Here is a 23,929-nt window from a genome sequence, read left to right on the forward strand (position 1 = left end):
TTTTTTTTTTTTTAAATACCCTTTTCACCTCAATTCTCCTGGAATTTCTGAAGGCAAAGAAGCTGCTGTACAGCTGTGATCACATCAAAGCCTTCAAGTATACCAACAAATCTTTTGAGAACAGGCAAATCCGTTCAGTAGTTTTACTGCAGTGAATTCCTAGTGTAGATCCCAAGTACTGGCTGAGGGATTTTCTCTCTGTGTGATTTGGTGTCTGCTTGGATTTCCAGTGACAACTGCTCTGCTGGTGAAAAATGATGTGTCTACTTGATGTCTTCCTAGGAAATGTGTGGAAAAGGCCATAGCCATTCAGACTTCCTAGGAGCAAAAGTGATGAGTTATCACAGTAATAGTTCCTGGTTTTCATCCTCTACTGCTTAATTTTCTGTAGATCTGTGGCTAGCATTACAGAATTTTACGTTTTTCCTCAACCTCTTAGGTAGTTGAAACAAATGCTTTTTTATTAATGGATCATCTACTGGCAGTTGTATTAATTGATGTAAGTATTATTAAAGTATCAACACAGCTGGTGGTGCACAGGTTGGTGTATTGATGGTTGTATTCAGATATCAGCTTAATTCAGTGTTAAAAGCAGATGTCTGGATGTGTTGCTGTATGCAGACTCCTTTGCCAGTTGTCTGCAAGTAGTTCAAAAGTTGGTGCTTCTTAAAATCAAAGAACCTTGCAGCCAGCTCAGGTGGTATAAAATTATTTTCTTGGATCTCTCAGCAGCTTTACATTCTCTTGCAAGGTTATTGTGGACCACATCTTTGAGCTTTAGTTCAGTTAAGTAGTTTGGTTTGCATGCAGTATTTCCTTTGCTGGTTTACGAGGAGCCTCTTGTGCCATGTCTGATTGCTGTGCTTGGTTAAGCCAGTTGAGCTGCTGGCAGGACCAAGCTTTGAACTGAACTCCTGATGGAGCAGCAGGTTGCAGGGTGGACCCAAAACTTTGATCTACCTTTAATTTGAACAACCCAGCTCCTCAGACAGTGGCACCGGTGATGGTATTTGGGATGAACAAGGATGGGGATGTGTAAAGATTGGAGCAGAGTGGATCCTAGAGCCTGGTTTGAACTGCTGTGCTTCAGTGTATTTGGTCTCCAGAGCAGCATCCAAGCCCCACAGGCAGAATGGCCAAGGAGCTGGGCAAGACTTCTTAGATGAGTCTTAAACACTTGAGAGTGCCTGTTAGAAGCACAAAAGTTGTACATGAACCTCAACATCTGGAAGTCTTGATTTGAGTCCATCAGCTTAAGGATATCCTGAAAATTGAAGATAACAATATAGTGTTAAAATTAGGTAGTATAGAGAGCCTTGTAGTAGTATTGCTGTCTGTTTTGAAGTAATTTGAAAGTTATTGTCTGATAATGTCAAGTGATCAGTCTTGGAAGTTCTGGAGAAAATTAAATGATTTCTCAGAAGCTGAGGTACCAGTCAGTCTAATGTATGACAAACAGCAGCCATAATTCAGTTTTATTAGACTTGGCAACATAACACCTCTACAACTAAGCTGAAGGAGCATTTGATTTAAACATAATATTCTAAGTATTAGCATATAAAAGAAGATTCAAAGAGAGAGGATGCTGTAGAGTGTGTTTCCAGGAAGTTAAAATGTCCATAGCACCTTCTTTCCTTGCTGCCTCCTGTCTTCTTAATCCTGTCACTACCAGTGAATGTGACTGCTGAGCAGAACTGGATGAACATGCAGACTTGAGAGCTGCACAGGCCTAACCAGTTGCTAAGCTTTCTCTCTGGCATACTCTAACAATGCTTTTCTTTCAGGCTTATTCTGTTTAGTTTTGTGCTGTGGTAAAAGAAGTCTTTCTGGTTAAAGTAATTTACCCTTATTTTGTCTAGCATTGCACAGACTTGTTTTGTATGTCTCATAAGATGTCTGATATTAAACCAGCTTTAATTTTTCCAGATCTGAGATAGGCATGTATTGAAATGCATGCTCAGTCAATGAGAAGAGCACCCTGATACACTGTGAACTTCTGGATGGGAAAATGTCCTTAAAAGAAGGATATGGACTTTATGGAAATGTGTCGTAGTCCTTTCCAGTCAATGCAGAAAGGTTGTCTGGTGCAATTTTCTGGTGACCTGTTTCTAATTAACATGCAAATTAACTACTTAGTGCTGGAAATCAGGATTGCAAATACAAAGTGCTAACATGCGGTAGGCTGGGAAATCCCCGGCATCTGTTAAAGCTCCAGCACTGTCTGTCTGCCTTGTGTTTGCCGCTGCCTGCAGAGCGGTTCCCTCCGGAGAAAGCTCCTGCAACCTGCTGTCAGACTGCTCCTTTGTCTCACTTTAAAGAGAACAGGTTTTAATTTTGTGATGTTGATGCTTATTGCCTCACGTAGGGAGTCGTTTGAGTGTACTTACAGCCCTGGTTCACCAAAACTGGCTGTCGTGAAAACAGTCAAGATGAGCTACTTCAGTTATTTCCCTGGAGGAATTGCAGTGTTTAACAAAATAAATAACTTACTTCTTCGTATTAGTGTTACAAGTCCCAACTAAATGAAGAAATTAGCATATTTATTAGTGCTTGTCATCACTTAAAATTTAGGTTTTCATTAAATACAGCTGTATGATTTTATATTTAGAAAGTGACTTTGATCTAACAGGTAGGGATGATTAATTTAGTAAAGGTCTGGTCAAAAGTGGTATTGTACCTTTGTCCTTGAAGCATCTGCTTATTTTCATGCCTACAAAACATCTTATTTTTCCTCTTCAGCATTTTTGTGCCAACATTACCTACTACCAGTGATCGTAACAGCTGATTTAGGAACACATTTTGGCACAAGCTGTATAAGGTACAATAAAACTCCACTTGATTTTTGTATCACAGCTTCTTTCTAGTGCTGATAGTTGAGAGAAACCTTTTGTGCAAACTAGGCAAATTTCAAATTAAAAAATGAAGCAAAAAAGTGCTTAAAACCCCTTTTCATCAAAATGCAGCTAAAACTTAAGCTTTGTAAGAGAATTATGTTGAAACATGATACTGTCAACAAAATTTGGTCTATTTTTAAGTGGAGGAAAAATCACTTTTAGTCGTGCAAGTCAGTTCAAATAGTTAATAACCAAATGTTTTGGTTGCAGCCTCAGCTCTCTAAATTCTCCTAAAGCAGGTTTTATCCTGTCTCCTGGGAGCTGGCTCTGGCAGAAACAGTGAGAGTGTGTATAGTCAGTCCTAATCTGCCCCATCCCAAATATCACTAAACTGTGCCAGTAAAGGTGTCTGGAAGTGAATCTGTTGAAATTTTGTGCAAACAAGGTGGGGCAAAGTAGTAACAAAATTACTTTTGTAAAAAAAATGTAGCTCAGATTAGCATGGAGGCTGTTAATGAGCCTAAGTAAAAAGAAAGACTTCTGAAAAATCAGCATTAATTACTTTTTAATTCAGTGGTGTTCTTACCTAGACTGTACTTTTTTTCAGGAGATACTGTAAATCTGCCTGAGAAGAGTTAAAGCATTGGAGCAAACCACCTGTCGGTGCTTTGCACTGTGATGCTGCTGTATAAAGCCTGAACACCATGCACCTTTTCTGGCTCTCCTGTCTTTACAGTGCAAGCCTCACTCTGCTAATCCTGCTTCCACTGAAACTCTGAATAGAAGATGAGGAAGAGGGATCAAGTCCTGAGTTTGAATAATTGATGGATTAACTCCAATTTGCTTATCTCAAAGGGCAGTAAGAACTGGCTTCCAGAGGTGAGCCCCACCTGCATTACTAGGATCTTGCTTGTCCTGACAAGGTTTCCTGCTGCACAGTCATTGAAGGAGGCAGGCTTCCAGAACTGTGTGGGAAACTACCTGGGTGTTTTAGAGGGTGTCTTAGTCCAAAAAGTCAGCAAACTTAGTGCCAGGTCTGTGCAATTGGTTTTGTAGGGAAATTTCCTGTTCCAGATGTGTGATAAGTCCATGCTGAATCTCATCCTCCAGTTCTGAAGTTGAACTGAGTACTTGTAATAACTTGCTGAGTTAAAAATAAGAGCTAGTATTTCCCCTTAGACCAGGCAAAGCATCTTGCATCCACCTCCCCCTTTCCTAAAAGCAAGCCACAATTAATCTTGGTTTCCAGAAGACATTATTATTTATGGAGTTGCAGAGCTCTCATTTGCCTACTGCTGGTTGCGTGTTCATCAGGTTACCCTCGTTCAGCGCTTCACTAGCAATGGGAGGCCTGAGATCAGTGAAGGACAGATCACTGGAAAGCATGAGAGAAAAAGATGTGTTTCAATTATTCTTTATCTTCCCAATTTTGTGTTGCAAGAACAAGTGGAGCAGCTTGATTTTCTGTCAGCAGTTGTCTTCTTTTGCAGTAGCAACTGGTTACTTGAGGAAGTAGGACCATGGTTTCTGCTACAGGATGGCATTGCTTGTACTCAGAGAAGCAGCTTTGCAAGTTGCAATGAGCTGAATCTTCAGATGTCTTAAATTACTTGCAAATGTGTGAATCTGTGGGAAACTACAGATCTAAGGCTCGTGGTTACAAGCCTGGGAGCTTAGTCAGAGTAGAATAGCCTTTCTGGCAGTGGTTTAAGTTGGATTTGGTGTAGGGGCTCCCTTGTGGTTGTTGCATATTTCTGACAACTTGGTGGTTGCCTGCAAAATGTTGGGTTTGCAAGTCTTGTGCCCTAAAATGTAATGACAAATATAACTGATGAGGAACGAACCAGCTTGTTAGCCACACAGTACATTACCACAGGAAGGTGTGTGCAGTACAGTGAAGACTTCAAAATAAGTCCTGAAACACATTAATCCACAATCCACTCTCATTTCTCATCCAATTTGCCTGAAGAATTGGCAGTCACTTCAGCACACTGGGCTTTTTTTTTTTTTAGTTTATAAAAATTACTCTGTTTAGAGTCAGATAAGCTGTTCTGTCAGCCTGTAACTTCCTTGCAGGTTTGTGATCTTTGGTTTCTTAGGTCAGAGCTGCTCCCAGCACTTGAGATGGATAATAAGAGATTTTTCTTGCTAGATTCTAGTCTGCTTTCAGGTTGAGCTTGGCCTGGGGATTGTTTTTGAGGGAGCAGGTTGATGGTGGCTCAGGCTAATCCAAGTTAATACTGCGCTTAACCTGTGTCATCCTTTCCCCCAACAGCACTGACCCTGGAGGCTGTTGTGTGTGAAATCATCTCGGTGGAAAGCAGGAAACCAGCAGAAAACTCCTTACAGAAGTTTGTAAGGAGAAGCAAGGAGAGTGGTTCAAGGATTTTTTTTTGATCCTCCCTCACCATGCTGCATGTTATAATTCACCAATTATTTATATATTTGTTATATATAACAAATTATTAATTTGTTTCCTGAGTTCTGACAGACTTTACTTCAGTACATGTAAATCTCCAGAGACCTTTTGCTTCATAGAACAGGTGCAGTGGAAAGCTCTGTATCACTGGGCAGGGTTAGATGGACATTTAATTGTATTGCATCTCTGTGCATTGTGAACCTTCTGTTGCTGCTTGCCAAATGTGGCTGACAGTGGGATGTCAGTGCCTCAGCAGCTTGAGAGGTGTGAAGATGATGAGCTTGTCAAGTGCTCTGACAAGTAGTTGTATCACCTTAGTTGTCTAATACTCTTGAGTGTTTTATTTTTGAATTTAATTGTTCTGAGGTTTGTCTGGGGAAAAAAAAGATAATTTCTGGTGCATAAATAGATAAAAATTAAAGTATTTCACAGTATTCTCTTCTTGACGTCAGTGTTTAGGCTGATTTGGTAATTTCCTAGATTATCCATTATAAAAATATCCTTGTTAATCTGGTTGCCTCAGGTAATCTGGTAGATGCTATGTGATCGTCAAAAATGTGAACCTGAATCTCCTAAATTGAATTTTGCAGGCTTCAGGAAGCCTGAAAATGTTACTTTTGAATGCCTGGGTTGTGATTAAATGAAAATTGTCTGATCATGGCAGTTCTTAATTTGCTCTAAGGCTTTTCTGTCCTTGCTTCTTTTTTTGGAGGGCAAAGAGGATGGAGGTAATGTGTTATGTGCTGTAGTCTGGGCAAAGAGCACTGAACCACGTGTGTTGATGCCAAGCTTGGCACTCACCATGAGCTGCATATCTTAAAATGTAGCTGATAAAAATGCATACAAAGGAAAAGAAAAATCTTTAAATGACCTTTACAAGCCCAGACTATTCTATGATTCTATGATCTTGCTCTCCCTATGTGAATCATCTCTCTTCCTTATTGTGCCATCTGAGTTCAAAGGGAGTTTGTAGAAGATTTTGTGTGATAACTTTCTAATTATTGATGGATTGGAAAGCCCCTAAGGCTTGTCTCTGAATGCTGAATAGGTGCTGGAGAAGATTTGCTCTTGCATTCCTTCTCCATCTGCTCTTGATTTTTTTAGATGCCTCAAACTCTTGTTGTGTCACATTGGGATTCTTACCAAGTGATTCCATTGGACTGCTGAATGTTCATTTTTAGTATATATTTTGCTGACACTTAATTTTCACTAAAAACAAAAAAGTAAAATCATAAGTGTCTCCTAGGAGGTAGTATCTGTTCTTGTTGTGACAGGTATTCTTTCTTCATACACATTTATAAAGCATGTTCCTACTTCTTGATGACATTTGGAAATATCTGACTTCTTCCTGAAGGAGATCTGTTTGATAAATGTTGTACCTCTGGTGTTCTGGGGTTTATCGCTCCTTAAAAACTGCCTTGGAAGAATTGTATTTCCATCCTCTACTCTGTACAGTGTGATAATCCTAAAATAATCTGATGGGTGCATTTTAAAGTTTTGTTTTGCTTTTGTATGGAGACTGACAAGGTTTTTCAGGCATCAGATTTGATTCTCTTTGAACAAGAGCTCATCAAGGCTATTTAGAGATGTCTCAGGAGACCGAAGCAGGTGGTTTTGGTCACAATGTTGGCCTGTGCTTACAGCAATCAGATCTCGCCTTGGCCATCCCAACAAGTTTTTCTTATCATGCAGATAGGAATCTGCTTGCAAGGGATTTGAAGGCTCACATGAGGTGGAAAACTGCTTGCCTGAGGGTACTGCTGTCACCTCTTCCCCTGAATGTCCCCAGAAGTATGCCACTGCCTTTTTGTGGACATGCAAATCACATCAGCTACATGTGCCACTCGGATAACAGATCAAATTCTTGAAGTCCCATTCCCAAGCATTATCTGTTCGGGAAACATCTTTATTCTGCTTATTGGTTAGGACAAAATAATTTTCCTGCATTACCAAGTTCTTCAGTAAGAATTCTCTGAGCTTTACTACCAGTGTACTGGAAACAATCCTGAAAACTCTGTATTGCCTGTTGGGCATTTCTCTGCCTTTAGTCAGAGATTTGCAGTTGTGTTTATTTCTTCAGCCACCACCAGGCCTCAGAAGTTGTGTACCTTGCTTGGGTGTGTATCTTCAAGTAGTTTAATAGTATGTGACTATTGAAACCAAGACCATTGACCAAAGACTAGAATTAAGTGCTTTAAGTGCTATTAAGTGTTAATTGCAGCCGACTCAATGCTTAACTTTGAAGTTCTCTTTTTATACAGTATAGAAGATTCTGTTATAGCAAGAAGACAGCATAGTGCTGCCTGAGTACTCACCTACAGTCCTTCCAACCTGCCCCAGATTTTAGGTCTTTATTCCTGAGCCTTACAATATATTTTATTGTTTGTCATGAATAATGGTGAGAAAGAATAACCAGCTGTTTCTAGAGCAGTTGAAATGTTGATTCAATTCCTTTGTTTTGACAGGTGAGAATTGTTCAGCAGTGATGTTGGTGGTGGTCCTGTGTGGAGCATTGTGCCTTGTGTTGGTACAGAGCTGTGGCAGTGATGAGCTTATTGCTGTTCTCCCCTCTGCCTCTCTCCCCCGTTATTTTCTTTCTGTCGTTTATTAGCAGAAAAGCTGTAGGTGTGCTCAGTCTTTTTAATTGCAGCTTGTCTTTATTCATAGCTTTTTAAGTAGGAGTTATGGAAACAGTAATTGGGAGGATTTGCAGGCAGGTGTCTGGCTCTCCTGCATCCCAGTAAGACATTTTTCTGCTAACGTTGCTTTCCAGAAAGCTCTTCAAGCTCAGTTCTAAAATCCAGCATCAAATGTGGCTTTTTTTTTTTTTTTCTGTGCAGAGCTAGTCAGCTATAATTTCTTTGGCTTGAGGGGAGCTGATACTGACCTGGCTGCTTACCATGGTATCATTTTAAATCCCTTGGATTACCATTACAGTTCAGAATTTTCAAGCAAAGTGATTGGTTTTATGGGTCTATCTAACAATTGAGCTGAGCAGTTCAAGCTGAAAAACCCTAGTGCTTTTTGGAAAGGAGCTCTCAAAACCACAAAATACATTTAAAGCCGAGCTTCTATGGCAGAGTAGACCAGTACCTATGGAGAAATGTGCTGCAGCTCAGTGCTCTGGGCTTCTTCTGGGAACAAGGTTAACGGCTTAAACATGTATCTAACTTTGTGAGGAACTGCAGGGCTTTAAATAAGATTTATGTACAATTTTCTTTATTTTTATCCTTTATTCCATGTAGTGAACTGAAGAGAGGTACTTGGTCTTGTAACAGGGCTTTTGTTTGCATATTCTGAAGGCAAGCAGAATTTTATTTGATAGTTTGTTACTAATCGCATGGAAACCTTGCCTTAGCACTGGCTGTAAAGACTTATTCATGTTCATTTTTCTGTTGAACAAAATCAAAGCGATTTTATCCAGGGTTTGCTTTTCTTCTAGTTACATAAAGAAAATACTGTTATTTGTCCAGGTGAAAAGTTCTGCAGTTGTATACAGCACCATGCTGGTACTGTGCTTTTGAGGAAATTATACCCAAGCAAAGGTGGGGAAAAAATACATTTAGCTGGCATTTCAAAAGTAGTCTCTTAAAATGACTCGTGGGTTGCATCTGCCTTTCCGCTGTATTCCACAGATTCCTAAATAGCCAAAGTGCACCGTGTGCTAGGAATCAGGCCTGCCAGTGGGTTGATGACTCATTTCCTTATTGGTGCAGATGTGTATAGTAAATGTTTCTGATAACTCTTTTCATATGAAATGTGTCTCCCCTGTGGGAAATGAACTCACAGCAATGGCTTTCATTAGGGGTGCACAAAAACTTCATCCTGAAGAAAAGCTCAGATTGCTTTTATGGTGAAGGAAAGGTTATCTTGGAGCAGTGGTTGAATCTTGGAAACTGCTGTGTGATCCCACTTGAGTTTTTTTTGGTTTTTTTTTTAAATCTTGCTTCTCTGTCCATCTTCAAAACTGAAGCTTCAGTTTTGCTTCTTCAAAGCTGCCATTTATATGAGCACAGTTCTCTAGGTAAATGCTGTAAGCATTTACTTAAGTTTCAATAAGACTCCTTTTGAGTGGCATGTTCTACCTTTTGGCCAAAAAGGAATGAAGCACTACTATATTTTTCACATCAGCAAAGGCATTAGCACAGCAGGTTTGCTGAAAATTGTTTTAGATAAAATCTAGGTGTGTGTTGCTGGAGTATAGCAGAAATGGGGTAGTAAAGTAAAATAAAGTGCATTAGCCATGTGGCACTGCTGGAGTCTCCGAGAAGAAAAATGGCATTTCTGGTTTGGTGCTGGTGCTGAAGTCTGTGACTGAGCACTGCACCTGGCAGCCCTGCTGTGAGTCACTGAGCCTGGCCGCCTTCACTCGCCAAGACATTTATAACTTGGTCTAATGTTGTGATGTATAATCTGTCTGAATGCAGAATGCCTGATGATGCTGTGAATCAGCTGGTTTCATCTTGTCTTTCTGGTCTTTTTCTTGTCATGGCTCTTGCAAAAGGAGAACCAGACACTAGGGAAATCAATTTACCACAACAATTTGTGTGGCTCCTAGGCAGATTGATTTAAATAAGCAAGAAGCTTAGATTTGAATAATTTCAGTCTTACTTGAACACTCTAGTAATCTTTCTAGAGCTTTCTAGTTTGGTGATTCTATTTTGCAGCTAATCTTAGCTTTTATTGCTGAGCTTGGTATGTTTCCTGACTAAATTGATATGATCTGTAATTATTTAAATGCTTGCATGTTAATGTTTCTATCTTTTTTAAATAATGTTTTAAAATGGCAAGCCATTATCTACTGAATTACTTCTCCATGTGTTAAGCTGCTTTTGGATAGAAATGGGAAACTTAATTAAAATGCTGAAGATGAGTATTGTTGAAGTAGAACTAACAGTACTCAAATACTGGATCAGAACAGTTGTTTTACATGGAAAAATGCTTAATGCATCAATCTAGCTTTCCTGGTCATTGTGACCTTTGAGACTTGAGAACAAAGAATTAAAAAAAAAAATCTTAATTATTAGAAAAAATTACTCTTTTTTCTCAATTCCTCAAATTCAGGCTGTTTAGAGCCTCATCTTCAAGGCATTGTTGCGAATGCAGTTGTAATTGAGAATCTATTTTGTCTGTACCTGTGGAAAGGGCTCATTTGTCAGAAGCTGGGAATGAGCTCATGGAGCTGAAGAGTTGCCCTGGAAGTGTGTTAGCAGGTTCCCAAGTGGTGTATTCATGGCTTCAAGAGCAGAAGCACCCCCTGTGAGTCTCTTGTCACAGAACACTCCTCCAGTATCCTCATGAATTTTCACTTTGGTACACCTTGCCCAGTCTGGTGGATTGATTGTACCATCCTTCAGATGGACTTGGTGGTTGTTTCGGTTCTGCAGTGCAGGGAGAATGGACTCAAATTCGGGTTGCTTGTGCTTCCTGGAATTGCTTCTGTTTCTTGGTCAGAGGCAGGTGGTAGGTACCTCCTATGACTAAGGCTTCAGTTGTCTTGTCCTCACCAATGTTTTTTTTGCCTGATCCAGAATACATGTATCTAAAATTCATTTTACTGAGAATAATGGCAGAAATGGTAACTAGAGCTATTAAATTGTGGGTACAACAGGATGGACACTCTGCCTGACTGCCTTAAGGAGATTTTCAGAACTTTCTGTTGGTGCCTTCTAATTTTATTTATAAAGGATGGTAGATTGTAAAATGATGGTAGATTGTTTTCAGCTACCATGTGGGAAATGCAGCTCAGTCAGTACTGCCTTCTGAAGTGCAGGGTAGCATAAAGAAGCAGGGCTTATTTTGGATGTGCATCTCATGGGCAGCCCTTCCTGTATGGGAGGAACTTGAAGTGGAAGCAGGGCATTGTGCTCTTTCTAGGGCTCCCTAAAAATAGCCTTCAGATCTTTCCTGCTGAGTGCGGCGGGTGATGGTGAGAATCCAGCAAAACAGATCTCATGGGGGAAACTCATCCGGGGTTGGAGAAATCCTGTGGACTGCCAAAGCAATGTCCTAATTCTCTGTTTCAGAGTGATGTTGCTTGCAAGCTGCTGTTGTGGGCTGTGCTGTGGACCTTAATATGTGTTAGCCCTTTGTGCTTATTTGCTTATTCCCACTGTGTACAAGTGCAATGTTGTTCCTTTAGTGAATTTATCTTGCCCTTTCTAGTTTAATGGACTGCTTTCTTTTTAATAACCAGAAAATTTTCAATGAAGAAGTTGCTTTGGAAGAATTGGAGAATGAATAACGTAGCAAGTCAGGCTTTTTCCTGGCATGAGGTGGTCTTTTAAAGTATTTTAAAATCCTGGCTTCTGGCCATTATTAGTGGCATCAAGTCAAGAGCTTGTGTGGCTTTTGACTTGACATGGCTCTTCTCAGGTCCAATGTTATGTTTGTCATAATGAACTTACATTGGGACATGTCCTATCGGGGTTTTCATTGCTGTCACCATAGCCTTGGGGAGCCTCAAGTTGCCTTTGGATTCTCTCAGCAGGTGTGCAATACCTACGGCTTTTCCAGTGAGCTTGTGAGTGTTCTAATAAAGAAAGGATGGGCTCAGCTGAGGAAGGGTGGTGGCTGGCCCTGGTCATTGAGCATTTGTCAGATTTTTTTTCGTGTTTGAATAGTACTGTGATCAAATTGACACATACAGGGGATGATAAAGTCAGTGATTGTAGTTAGCACTTAAGTGAGAGAAGAACTGAAACAGTTTATTTTAACAGCAGGGAGTTTCCCTACTCGGGACTCTTGTTCTTCACCTGCTTCTCTCTGCAGTGAAGAAGTGAGTGATGTGCTGGGCCCCTGCAAGTTCTCTGAAGAAAATTCCAGTGTATTATTTCAAATCCAGCTGTTAGGAGTGTCTGCACTGGCTGTACTTAGGGTGCCACTGCTTTTGAGGGAGACTTCCCCATTACATTTCATCTCACCTCACAGGGTCCAGGAGACCTTTGTACTTTCAGGAAATCTCTTGCAGTGTAATTGCACTGGAAAGCTGGTATGTGGAGTCCCTTGTAAATCCTGTCCCTCTTGTTGGCATTTCCAGATAACAAAACTGATGTTGAATACGGGCGACATACACCGTGCAGAAGATGAAAATAGTCCTGTTCTTGTGACAGCCAAGGACTAGTGCTGGGTGTTGTGTAAGAACCTCTACAGGCCTGTTCATCCATGTGTAATGTAGTATCCATCATGTTTTGGAAGTAGCAATGTTAAATGTAATTGTTCCTCTCCCCATTGTCCTGAAGGAAGAAGGGAAGACTACAAAATAAAATTGTTCTTCTTGTGGTTTGTGGTTAAGGCTGAAGCGGCTTCTCTGAGGTATTTGATTTTTATTGCCTCTAAACAGAATAGCTGGCAGGAGTTAAAAATAGCAAAGTCTGCTTCCCACCTGTTTGGATGCTTGTCTTATTTTAGTTTGGGGGTGGAATGCATGAATGTAAATCGTTAGGATTAAAGCAGTGCTGCTCATGCTCCTGAGCACAGGCAGGAGATGCTTATTGCGCCTTGGTGAGGATGGGCACCTGATTGATGTGACACATGTGCCTTGCTGGAAGAGGGGGAGGAAAATGCTCCTGGGAAGGAATCCTTGGGAGCACTGTATGGCTTTCAGTGTGGAAAACTGAAGTCAGGAGCCTGCATGTTGAAAAACAAAGACAAATATGAATATTGGCTGGTGGAGTGTTTAGAGCATTGTTCACTCTGCTGAATGGAGCAATGGCCCTTGGCAGGAAGCCTGGTACTGGTTAGAGGTGCTCTCCAGCAATGATGGTGTAATGGAGCTGCAGCAAGGGGGGATGTCAGTGCTTCTTGGCTTTGCTCTGCAGCACACCACTCCCTTCACTGGGTTGTGGGAATGAGGAGATGAGTATGCAGTGTTTGCTCTGAAACCTGCACTTCTCTGCTTTGGTACATGGAGCTTTTGGTGTGCACTGTTTTCTTAGCTCCTGTACAAAGCTAATTTACAAAGGATTTCTCTGGTTCCAGGCTATGTGCAGCCAAAAGATTCTCTGAAGAACAAGGCATGGTTAGAACACTGTTTTCATCTTAGGAGATGGGGCTTTACCACTCCATGTACAATAGCCTTCTATTTTGTCTTAAACTGAATAGTGCTTGTGAACTCTTAGTGGCTGTTTGGAAGCTTTCTATAAAGTTAAGCTCAACTTGGGGTACTGTAGGGTATATACTGTCAAAAGATGTGGAGTCTTTGTATTGAGAATAAATATCAATAAGAATAGAATTTGACTTATAAAGATTATGAATGTATTCGATAAAAGCTCTTCATTAGCTGTTGCACTTGAATTATTTTTGAGACCTCCGTTTCTTTCTTGGTTCATTTGTCCTCTGCATCACCAGCGGATGCTGTGCAGTACTGCCAATACTCATGCTATTGATTTTGCCTCTTTACTGGAATACTCTAAAGTTTATCTGGGATGTTTCTGGTTGTGGTTAAGGCAGAATGCCATCCAAAAAGGCAGTTTGAAAGTAAAGTTGTCTCAGCATAGCCTGTGGACTGCTTGATGCTACAGGTGGAGATGCAACTGTGTTCCCAGTAAACTCAGTGGTGCTGGGAGGACTCTTCCATAATTAAATTTGTACTAACCTGAAAACTCTAAAATGACAAGCAGTTTTCTGTTGATTTGCTGAGTTTGGATAGTGCAATGAGCTTGAGTCAACTACAGGGGTGAGGAAGATAGCAAATCTCCCTGTCACCTCGGTTGGTGGGATAACAGCTCTCCTTCCCTTCTCCTTTTATCCTCCCTTGTGACTCTACCAGAATCCTTGCATGCCTTCTGGTCTCTGAAGCTTTTTGCTGGCATTGTGAGAGAGCTTTCCAGGAGTAAATCCTGAAACCTCCTGGCAGGATCTGCAGCTCAGTGTCAGTGCTATGCTTAGCAGCAGAACTCTGTTGTGGAGGAGTGTTGTGGGAAACGTTATATCTGGTAGCAGTGCTGCCAAACTTAGGTGGCAAACCCATAATTTCAAGGTCTGTCTTGTTCCACAACTCATTGGGACTGCCTGGAAAGCCTTTGAGAGGAGGAAGAGAGGGGACTAAGAGAAGAACAACCAACATCTGGGGCAAATTTACTTTGATGGTGCTGACTGTTGGAATATGCTCTGATGTGTGGATCTGTGTTGAAAGGAGAAAGGCCGAGGGGGCTTTGGAGTCCCCTATGCAGGGAGGCAGAAGCAGCAGGGATAAGAATAGCTCGTGTGCGAAGGCTGTGGCATTCCAGCACAGAGCAGCTGTACAGCCTCTGAGCACCCACCCTGCAGCTTTGCATGTGTGGGAACAGCCAGCTCAGAGAAAGTGATTTGCTGGGAAGAACCAGCAAAGATACTTACCCAGTCAGGCAAACGCAATCCTTGTTTCCTTAAAATTGCACCTTGGTCTGTGGTCACTTCTGATGCACCAGAATTAAAGCTTGAACGTTTTCTGTGCATTTCCTGCCTTTGGTATTTGGCCACGGTGGTGTCTCTGCTGTGCCGAAAAGATACACAACCTGCTGAGGACCTTAATATCAAATGTGAAACAAGCTAAACCACTTTTTACTTCCTGTCAAAGCTACCTTAATATCAAATGTGAAACAAGCTAAACCACTTTTGACTTCCTATCAAACAGAAAGAGTAGGACTTGCTGAGCTTTCTTGGTGTTTGAAGCAGATACTGAACAGTGGATCCTCAAAGTATCAGGGGACAAGGCCTGTTTTGTCCTTGTCTCCTTTTTACATGGCTGCTGAGCCAGAGGGACACACATGTTGTGCTGGAGTTCTTTGATGTTGCTTTGTGCTATCTTTTCTTAATAAGCGTACTTACCTTAATAGTGTCATACCCCTGGAGGATATAAAATGTCAGCAAAGGTGGAGAAGTTTGTGGAACATAGAATTCAGTTAAAACAGTTTTAAAAAGTAGCAGATTTTGATGTCTGGAGTGATTTGCCACTTGTGATGCCTGTGTGCACAAACACAGATGACTAAATAAATTGCTGCTGATCCTGATAGTTTGATTTTTATGCACAAAGTTCTACGTATGTTTTGGAGGTGGTTTGGTATTTGTGTCTAACTTGGACTAACACTTTTGCATAAACTAGGAACACCTAACCAATGTGGGCATAATTATTTGGGTAAATGATTTACTGCATTGCAGACTTCAGCTCTGTTTGTAACTGGGAAAAATTATTTATATTAAATAAGCAAAGTATATGGAAGCTAGGAGCTTACAACTTTGGTGCATGATATATCCACAGTTACCATGCTTTAAAGTGGCTCTTTTCAAAGCATGGATGGTAAATATAAAGTGTTTTTGCTGACATGACAACACGGGGTTTGCTTTTAGTGCTAAGAGTTCACTGGCATTAGAAAGTATTTCAAGCTTGACTTAGCAAGTTTTACTTTCATTGCTCACTAAATGTGTAATTAAGTTACAAGATCTTCTCATCTGTTTTGAACCTAAATTATCACTGGTTTTATCTTTCCTATCACACATGACTTTTTCAGTATTGCAGGATGTGTGAAAGTGGTTTACTGTAGCCATATGCTTCTTGGCTCAGAACTCCAGGATGTTTCAGTAGGTTTGAAGCATGGGTGGTTGTGTGATGTATGGTTTTTCTTTTACAAAAGCTGTGTTGATTCTTGCCTAGACTACTCTATCTCCTCATATTTCCAGAAATTCTTCTGCAGAATATTTTCTGGTGGTTGCGTTGGAAAGGGATCAGGTTTGCAGGAAGGTGGCTCAACCAGATGTCTCCTTGATCCCTACCTTGCATCTGGCCTGTGCTGTTTCCAGGTGTCCAGCAGGTCTACCAAGCTTGATACCTGAAGGCCAAATCACTTTATTGTGAGTTTGTTGTCCTGGCTGGCTGTGTTTGGTGTGAAGAGATGGCTGTTAGCTGTGGGAAGGACACAGCTAAGAAGCCATTTGTCCCTTTATCAGTCTCTGGCCTCCTCCTTAGATGCTTCTCGGTCAGCAGGCCTACTCTACCATTTCTCTACAGATCCTGGTGATAAATGTGTTTATTTAGATCAAAGTGAAAAAATGAAAACATGAGCTGCCTGTACTGTGTGTCTGTGTGCACCATCCTCTGTAGTATAATTGACTGTGTGACAGTGCAGTAAGCTGGGGACCACCAGTAGTCTGGCTGGACTTCTGTCTACCCTCTTTTTCATAGGAATGTAGCTGCTTTCATTAACATCTTTTCCTAATTGACTTGTTTGAGGATTTTGCAATCTCCCTGAATTTAGGAAGAGATCATCTACTGGGTTCTTCCCATCCGTAAGCCAATTGCTTTTTTATTTTGCTGTTTTGATCCATATTGGTTCTTGATGGCTTTTGCCTGAGGTCTAAAGTCTGTTATCTTCAATGTCAGAAGGTTATCCATAGTTAGTATTTAAGATGTGTCTGGTTCTTGCTTTTCAACAAGTTCACTGTTATTCTTGCCTTAAAAGAATATTGGAAATGTCTGCCATCATCCTCATAAGAATAGTGGAAATGTCTGCTGTTATTCCATCTGCTGCTCTCAAGAGGGATTAAATTCTGGGAACTGGGCAGTTGACTTCAGACTCTTCCATTTGCATGACTTTTGCAAGGCAGCAAAGGAATCGTAATGCTGGAGATCTAAAGTAATTACTGCAGAATTTTCCCAAGACCTTGACATTCACACAACTGTAGAACAGTTTGGGTTGGAAGGGACCTTAAAGGTCATCTCATTCCAACCTCCTGTCATGGGAAGGGACACTACTAGACCAGGTTGCTCCAAGCATCATCAAGCCTAGGCTTGAGCACTTCCAAGGACAGGTCATCCTCAGCTTCTTTGGGCAGCCAGCCTCACCATTCTCATCCACATCAGTTGATCAGGATACTTAGTTTGCTTCTCAAAATCCCATGGTGTGAATTGTTTTTGCTGAGGATGTGATACAGTAAGACCAAATCAAGTGTGTTTTGTATACTCAGCTGGAAAGGGCTCTGGCTGTCACTGAGGGAGTGGCTGTAACTGCACCCCAGGCAGCATGCTGCTGTGCACTGGATGGTGATGCATGATGCTGCTTCAGTCACCATTTCCTGTTCCTTTGGCTCCCAACATGATGATGGTCCATTTCTGCTGCTAAAGCACCAACACCTGGTGGCCCTTTGGGCCTGGGTAGTGGTGGTGGGCTGCTCACCTTGCTGTATAGTTTTGACCTAGTTTTGTACTGCTTCCAAAGCAGAGAGATTTAGAGAGAAATAGATGACTGTAATGGTTTTCTTCAGTGAGTCAAGATCTGGTGGATGGGAAAAGTCACTTTTAAACACAACAGTGTTGACGACTTCAGTTTGGTGGTGACATGACTTCACAAAAACCTTTGAATTTTTCTGTGGAGTTCATAACACTAATGCAATGTGACTTGTGGCTGTTGTTTGTGGTTGTATGGAAGAAAATGCTTTTTCTGTCCAGGATTTCTTATATGTGGTACTTATCCTAAACTCTACTTTCCCAGGGAGGTAGGAAGTGGTGCTCAGTCTCTGGAATGTGAGTGTTAGTGTGTGAAGGAGTTTGGAGAACTTCTTAGAGAACTGTAAAGGGAGGCAATATATTCCCACTGAAGCTGCTAAACAGCAAAAGCTTCTGTGAGCCCAGAGGCACTCACATTTTCTGTAAAGGCTGTTTTTAATCCTTCAGTTTGGAGATGTACAAGGAGTCCTTCTCTCTTGCTAATCAGTGGAATGTCCTTGCCATCAGCTTTCTCTCCTAAAACGCCTTGACTAACATGTGGTGCTGATCTAGGCTGCTCTCTTCCTCCCCCTTGCCCTGAGGGGTCTTATGAGCATCCGTGTTCGATAAGCTCACCATGTGGGACTGACACAATGCAGCTTTTCTTGCTCTTCAACTTCCCTTAGTGGTAATTTGAAACTTACTTTTTTTTATGACTCTTACTGCATATAATTCTGAAACTGCTTGTTTAGAAGGTTTCTTGGGTGGATGTAGGGGACAGGTAGAATGTGTATGTGTTGCACTGGGGATATTCTTCTTCAAACTCAGCCCTACAGTTTATCACACAGAAACTGAAAGGATTGTTTTTCTTGTGTTGCTTCACTGAAATAGCAAGAATACGGCATTGCACGGACTCACCTCTCCAACACTTCCAGTGGTAAGAAGTAAGAAGGATCACAGCTCATACCTAGCAGGGGGTTATCTTGTTCCACATTGAAAGGATTATTGGCCAGATAATACACTTTGCATATTTAAGTACTGAGCTGTGAATGAATGCAGTACTAAAACTTAGTTAAGGTCCCAGTTAAGTTCTATTACTCTTTTCAGAAGAATAAGGCTAGATTTTGTTTCACAGAGCTGAGTTTTGCTACCGAGCCCAGGGAAGTCTGATATTTCAATGTGTAACATTTTATTGTTGTGTATTTCAAGAAAAGCTTGTTTAAGCTTCTCAAGTCACTGCCAAGTCATCTTTTTTGGCTCATCTTTCCAGAAAAAACCCTGAGCTTTAATCTTTGGTGGATCTGAAGCAAAGGTTACTAGGTTGGAGAGTGCAAAAATAATTGAAGTGACCCTGAAGAGTTTTGTGGGTGTGCTCTCTGACCCTTACAAATTCTCCTGCCTGCAAATGTGTTAGGGAGTCCTGTCCTCTATAGCAGACTTCCAGTGCTAGACTGTATATTTTTATAAAGAAACTATCCTTGACTGAAAGACTGAGACAGCAATTTCAGTGGGGGGCACTCTGCTTCCTAGCTTTTGAAAGTAGTCTAAAACTTTCATCTATTGCTGAAGGATGTGGGATGGGTGCAGAAAATTAAGGAGAGTACACTTTGCAAGTCACAGTACTGTTGGTCTTAGAGGCTGCTGCAAAATAAAGCAATTTGGATGGTGTCTTAGTTTTCAGTTGAAAGAATTAGTTCTGCAGTCCGAGAATAACTAGCAGACATCTGCTAGTCTTTAAAAAAATCGATATCCAAATTTTCAAAATTATAATTACTTTGGGAGATACAGGTTTAGATCATGTCAGTCTGACCAAACTGCAATTAATTACTGTAATCCTTCAGGTACCATTTTTTCTGTTCAAAGTGGAGAGGTGATTTCTGCTACTTACTGCTATAAAAAAATAAAGATGCTTTAGTTAATAATGGCTGTAATTAAGAGCTTGGAAATGTTTTCCAGGCTTGCTTTTTTCCTCATAAACCTGTGTTCATGTTTCCCAAAACACCAATGGTACAAGTGTTGGTGTAGCAGATCGTGCAGCAGCAAATGTTGCGCTGAAAAGCTCTATTTGCTTCCAAAACTGCTGAAATGCTGGTTCTCTTATGTCAGATCCCTGAGGTCTAACATCGTAGTGTCAGTGATGTGTTTAAGCTTAGAGTGGTTTTGTGTCTTGTGGCTCTTAAAGCGTGTCTGGCATCTTAAGTATCATTTGAAGCAAAAACTATGAGTCAGGGTTGACTTTCCTGTGGGTGTGACAGCCAGGTGATTTTGTCCTGCCTTTGTGCTGTTCTGCTGTGGAGAGGAGATAGGAGTTTGTATGATTAACTTTTTTTCAAGGAACACTTCGTTGTGAGAGCTATTCAGGCTGAAAGGAGAATGGGATGGTTTGCACTCAAGAGTTCTTTCCAAAGGAACTCCCCAGGAGGATATAATGAATATTTTGAAATGATGTATGACTATTGGATGTCATCAGTTTTTCACAGTTGAAAGTATAAATCTTGAGGCTGCTTTGAACCAACCCTTTTATGTAGGACTGAAAGAAAAGATGTTACTTCTCAAATGGGGAATATGAACATTTCAGTCTGGGGGAGGGAGTGAGTCCTACCTTTCTCCTTCAGTTGTATGCATCAAACTAATTTTTCTTCTAAATCTGCTCCTACTTCTTTGTTTTCCCACAGGTGCTTTTTGGCCTTCTTAGTTTGGACAATTGTGGCAGGTGCCAGTGCATTCATTATGTTTTTGCAGTGTCTACATAAGTGCTGCTACTCTTGTGCTTTTGTTCTATTAATACGCCATAGTGTCTAAGGTACCTGTTCATTTTTTGGTAATTAGGTATCATCACTCTTGTGATTCAGATTCTAAAATTTCCTGTCAATTGTGTCAAGTTGTTTATTACAGTGGAAAAGAGTTGACAGTATTTTAGTTTCAAAAGTTTAGACTCTTCTCTGTTAAATGCATGACATTGGTAGTAAACTGACACTCCTTTTCTTTCTCCTTTCAGCCAGATAATGAAATCTCTTCAGACTGCAATCATGTAAGTATTGCTTTGTTTATTCACTCTCTAACTATGGCATTTGCACCTCCTATCCCTTGTGAACCTGAGGTATTTTGCATAGTTTGGTACCTGCAAAGGCTATTAATCAAGACACATTTGGGTTTCTGTACTGGACTTTGGAGGAAGACCACAAGGTGACTTCTTTAACCCAGTATAACCACATTGGTCTTAATGGAGACTTCAGAGTGGAACATTTTTAAGAACTTTATAAACTGTACTTCTGTATCAGGAGAGGATAGCAGACGTCTTTCCTGTTTTATAATTGGGGGGTGGTTCTCATGAGTTAGTGGGAGCAATGTGATGTGTTCCTTCTGGGAAAGATGTGAGCAGTACTGAATTTAAACTCTTCATTTCAGCTGTTGACACCTTCTGTATTACTTTCACAGCTGCTAAATTCTTAGACTCGTTTGGAAAATGCTGTGGGGGTGTGATATTTAGAGGCAGTTTGAGACACTTGGCTGGTTTTAGAACAGATTTCCTCTCAGCACTGTGTTTAACAGTGAGCAAACTATTAGCCAGTTTTTGGGCTGTCAAGCTGACTCTTCAAATCCCAAGACTCTCAAAAAAAAAAAAATTCATTGCTGAGGTTGGTATTAGGTTTCTTTTGGTTTTTCTCATTTCTATTCTGTCAGCATACACCATATCAAGATCCTTAATTGCTTGGTTACCCCTGAACACAGACAGACAAGTGCATGCCTCAGTGACAGTCTTGATTTTGGATGCTTGAGAAGCTGTATTTTGTTTTATTATTGGAAGATATATTCCAGAGATGAAGACTGGTCATGCTGTACAACCAGTAATTTCCAACAGTGTTTATAAATTAACCTTTAGCACTGCCTGACTTGGTTGGCAGCTGTAATTCTCTGTTGTACTGGTTTGGATCAGATGAAGGGCACAACATGTTTCTGTTTAAGTCTTTTTGAAAAAGAGAAAACTCCAGTAATTAAAATGTATCTTCCTGACATTTAAATGTGCCAGCAAAAATTACCTGAATGATGAAGAAATTGAGAATTTTAGAAGTCAAAGTTGGATATTTCTTCTGCTGGTTTAAGTCATGGCATCTCTGCTTCAAATGTTGGGTGGATGTGGATTATGGAAGCCATTCACAAATAAGAACTGTGGGCTAAGTCTCATTTTCCCAGGCAGAAATTGAAGGGAGGTGATAAAAAACTAGACCACAGAGATTTTCTCTTGTCCAAATGTTTTCTTTGCCTCTCTCTTCAATACAATTGCTGGAAAATACTGCCTAGTGCTAAAATCAGGAGTTTTAAGCTGCAAGTTTAACCTTCTTTCTATTTGTGGGAAGGTTCATTTGGAGAGCATCTTATTTTGAGACTCTCCAAAGTGTGAGATTACAAATGCAGAGATGTATTCTCATTTTGTGTCCTCATTCTTGTACTTCCAGTTCTGTCTGGGAGAGACCTGCAGCACTGTTTGCAAGGACAGGTTCCCCATTCATTCACTTTCACCTACTAAAACTCATGTTTACAATTTACTCCGTCTGTAACACCCTAGTTTACCATCACCTTCTTTTTTAACTTTTCACAGCTCCAAAACATAAGAGCTATGGAAGGTGGTGCAGTTATGCTTATTATGATTTTGGTTCTCTCTCTGTGCTTCCACCCGCCTGGAGAGGGTGTGAAACTTGTGTAGAGTATGTGATTGTTTTCCCAGTGTTTTGTGTACAATTGAAATGTCAAAGCAAAAGTTTGACCAAATTTTAACTTTCTGATAGTGATTTGTCATGAAGGCAGTCTTTAAAATTAATTTTTACAACTTCTTAATCTTTTTAAGTTGATGAAAAATGTTAAATTGCAACTTAAGTTCCTGGAAAAACAGATGAGCTAATAGACAATCAGGCAACACTTCAGTTATTAGTTTGTTGAGGTTTCCTGACCCTACCCTGTGTTTTTACTTTATGGTGCCTAAAGAGGACATCTCGGATGTGTGTATGTATCTGCAGGGTGTGACTTGCCCAAGACTGATTCTTCCACAATGATCCTGTTCATTGAGGCTCCTTCATGAGCTCATTGCTGGCTCCTGGAAGAGGAGTCGTCCGTTCAGAGGCATTTTTGCAGTCTAAGTTCTCATGTATTGTTTTGCTTAGCAAGAGTCAGCCTCCTGTAGATGTGAAATATATCTGCATCCAAAAAGTTTTCTGGTCTCAGCCCTCACAGAAGGATCAAGCTGCTTTGTCTCTGCCTTTTTTGCTAGGTTTTTATAAGGTTTTCAGCATGCTATCTGCTCATATTGAGGATTTCATTTTTTCAGTTCACTTGCATCAGGCAGACACACCATGGCACACAAAGATGTGGTGGGCTAAAGGTGTTGCTAAGTATGCAGCAGGTAGGAAGTTAAAGCTTTCATTGTTTTATCCTCTCAGTTACGAAATATTCTCCATTTGTTATTTTTGCTTTTAATGAATCAGCTCATGAGCTTGCAGAGATTTGACAGCCTGAATTTGTTCAGCATGAGAAAATTATTGCAGAAATGAAAGGACAAAGGTGTTTTCAAGGAGACTTATTATTGATCATTTCACTGTAGAAGGATGATGATAGAGATTGGGTATAAATGATGTTTCATAGTTTTCTGAAGCAAAATATTTGTTATTCTCCATGGAAAACTCTTAAACTCCCTTTCTACAAATGCTTTCTCTATAGCTCTTGTGGAACTACAAGCTGAACCTGACTACAGATCCAAAGTTTGAATCCGTGGCCAGAGAAGTCTGCAAGTCCACTATTGCTGAGGTAAGCCAGGAGGAAGGCATGGCTGCTCTTGTGGCACTGAGGCTTTTCTGTTTCTTTGTGAATTAATAGCTAATTCACTAATTAATAGTGAATTAATGTGTGAATAATGATTTGGGCAAGCTCTAGTATCATATACCTAATTCGTACCTGCAATTAATTCAATCTCCTTGCTGAAGAATACAGGTACCTTAGTGGTACCAGGCAAAGGGATGGGAGAAAGAAGTGCTGAACTAGCAACCCACCAGCTCCTACCAGACCTCTTGTCAGAAATGGGTTGTGAATTGGATTTGTCTCCTCTTTATCATGTGTTTGACATTTATAAGTGTGTTGTTGGAACAGGGCTTCTGCTAAATTTAACATAAGGCTGGTTTTGGACTGTGTCTTGCTAGCAGAAGGGATAAGCACACAGACATCAAATGATAATCAACTTGAGGGTTTTTTCCAAGTTTTAAAGGGTAGTTACTCCAAGGAGACCATGTTAGAAACTTCTTTTTACGTTGCACTAGGAGTTAGTGCTCGGTGTCTCAGGCATCCACTCACCTCAGTACAGCTTCAAAGACGACTTGATCAGTCATTTCTTTCCTTGTGCTCGGGCTCAAGCTCTTGAAGCTGTGTGCTTATGCAGGAGCTAGCTGAGCTGAGGTCTCTTCCCCTGTTTGTGGTGGTTTTCAGCTAGACTTCAGGGAAGCAGTGGAA

The 23,929-nt window shown here is 40.7% G+C and overlaps 1 protein-coding gene across 1 annotated transcript in view; it reads left to right on the top strand.

Moving 5' to 3' along the window:
* The window catches only part of GLG1 (golgi glycoprotein 1), an 82,075-nt gene that overhangs the window by 17,124 nt on the left and 41,022 nt on the right, over positions 1-23,929 (top strand). Inside the window, exons 2-3 of the mRNA XM_030282512.4 lie at positions 20,433-20,465; positions 23,147-23,233. Of these exons, the coding sequence (XP_030138372.1) occupies positions 20,433-20,465; positions 23,147-23,233 (120 nt within the window). The remainder of the gene's footprint in view (positions 1-20,432; positions 20,466-23,146; positions 23,234-23,929) is intronic.

The sequence above is a fragment of the Taeniopygia guttata genome, chromosome 11, assembly GCF_048771995.1.
Source record: "Taeniopygia guttata chromosome 11, bTaeGut7.mat, whole genome shotgun sequence".
In the NCBI taxonomy this organism is placed as follows: Eukaryota; Metazoa; Chordata; class Aves; order Passeriformes; family Estrildidae; genus Taeniopygia; species Taeniopygia guttata.